Genomic DNA, 1061 nt, shown 5'->3' with positions numbered 1-1061 from the left:
GCCCCCAGACCCACGGCCCCAAGTCCCCGCAGCTTCACAGCCCTGTGTCCCCTGGCCCCATGCTCCATGTCCCATCCCACATCCCCATGCCCCCAAGTCCCCCGCCCCTGTCTCAAATCCCCGTGTCCGTACACCCCATGTCCCCATGCCCCGTATCCCAAACCCCACGCACCCACATACATGTCCGTGTGTCGAGCCCCACGCCATCACTGTGTCCTGTGTTCCTGTGTCCCCATGTCCTGTTCCCAACATCCCACACCCCTGCACCCCTATGTCCCCATGTTCCATGTCCATGTATCCCACCACCCCATGCCCCTCCCATCCCATGCCTCATGTCCCCATGTCCCACATCCCCACATCCCAGGTCTCTGTGTCCCCAAGCCCCATGCCCTCACATCCCGCCTGCCCGTACCTGTATGTCCCCACACACACCCCGTTCCCCCACCGTGTCCCCCGTGCCCCCCGCGTCCCCGCTCACGGTGGCAGCCAGCGCAGGGAAGTCCTGCCCGGCCAGACGTGCCACGTCCCCCAGGCGCAGGATGGGGCACAGGGGCTGCAGCTGTGGGTGGAAGCGGCACCGGCCCAGCTCCACCCCACTGCCTGGGGGTGGCAGGTTGGTCCTGGGGACACGGGGGGACACAGGGGGACAGGGAGGGATGTGCCATCAGGCAGCAGTCTGGGGCTCGTGGACCCCCATCCCAGTGTTCCCCCACCATCGTGAGCCTGTGTCCTCATGTCCCCCCGTCGCCGTGTCCCTGTGTTACCCTGTCCCCCTGTCCTCGCATCCCCCCCGTGTCCCCCCGTGCCTTGTGCCACTCACTTCTCAAAGCCGAAGAGCGGGAAGCGGATGCTGTTCTTGATGAGGAGGGTGAAGTTCTCAGCTTCCAGCATGACGGGGCTGGAGCAAAGGGGGTGACGCTGGGGACACGGCAGGGGCACGTCCCCTGCTCCTCCCTGCGTCCCGTGTCCCCCCGGTCCCACTCACACGTCAACAGTGTCCACCTCGGGCGGGCACCAGCCCTGGATCTCGCAGGTGCGCAGGGGCGCGTCGGAGGGCGTGA

General features: G+C 66.9%; 1 protein-coding gene across 1 annotated transcript; it reads right to left on the bottom strand.

Annotated features, from left to right (window-relative positions):
- P2RX3 (purinergic receptor P2X 3) lies at positions 1 to 1049 on the bottom strand. The gene is made up of 3 exons (XM_017732768.1): positions 986 to 1049; positions 821 to 898; positions 1 to 620 (listed from the first exon to the last, which is right to left on the bottom strand). The coding sequence occupies exons 2-3, from the start codon at positions 889 to 891 to the stop codon at positions 392 to 394; spliced, it is 300 nt and encodes a 99-aa protein (XP_017588257.1). The 5' UTR covers positions 892 to 898; positions 986 to 1049; the 3' UTR covers positions 1 to 391.
- Positions 1050 to 1061: the final 12 nt, after the last annotated feature.

This window comes from Corvus brachyrhynchos, unplaced genomic scaffold (assembly GCF_000691975.1).
Source record: "Corvus brachyrhynchos isolate BGI_N302 unplaced genomic scaffold, ASM69197v1 scaffold624, whole genome shotgun sequence".
Taxonomy (NCBI): domain Eukaryota; kingdom Metazoa; phylum Chordata; class Aves; order Passeriformes; family Corvidae; genus Corvus; species Corvus brachyrhynchos.
The sequence above is the reverse complement of the archived record's forward strand: the minus strand, read 5'-3'. Positions and strand labels throughout refer to the sequence as shown.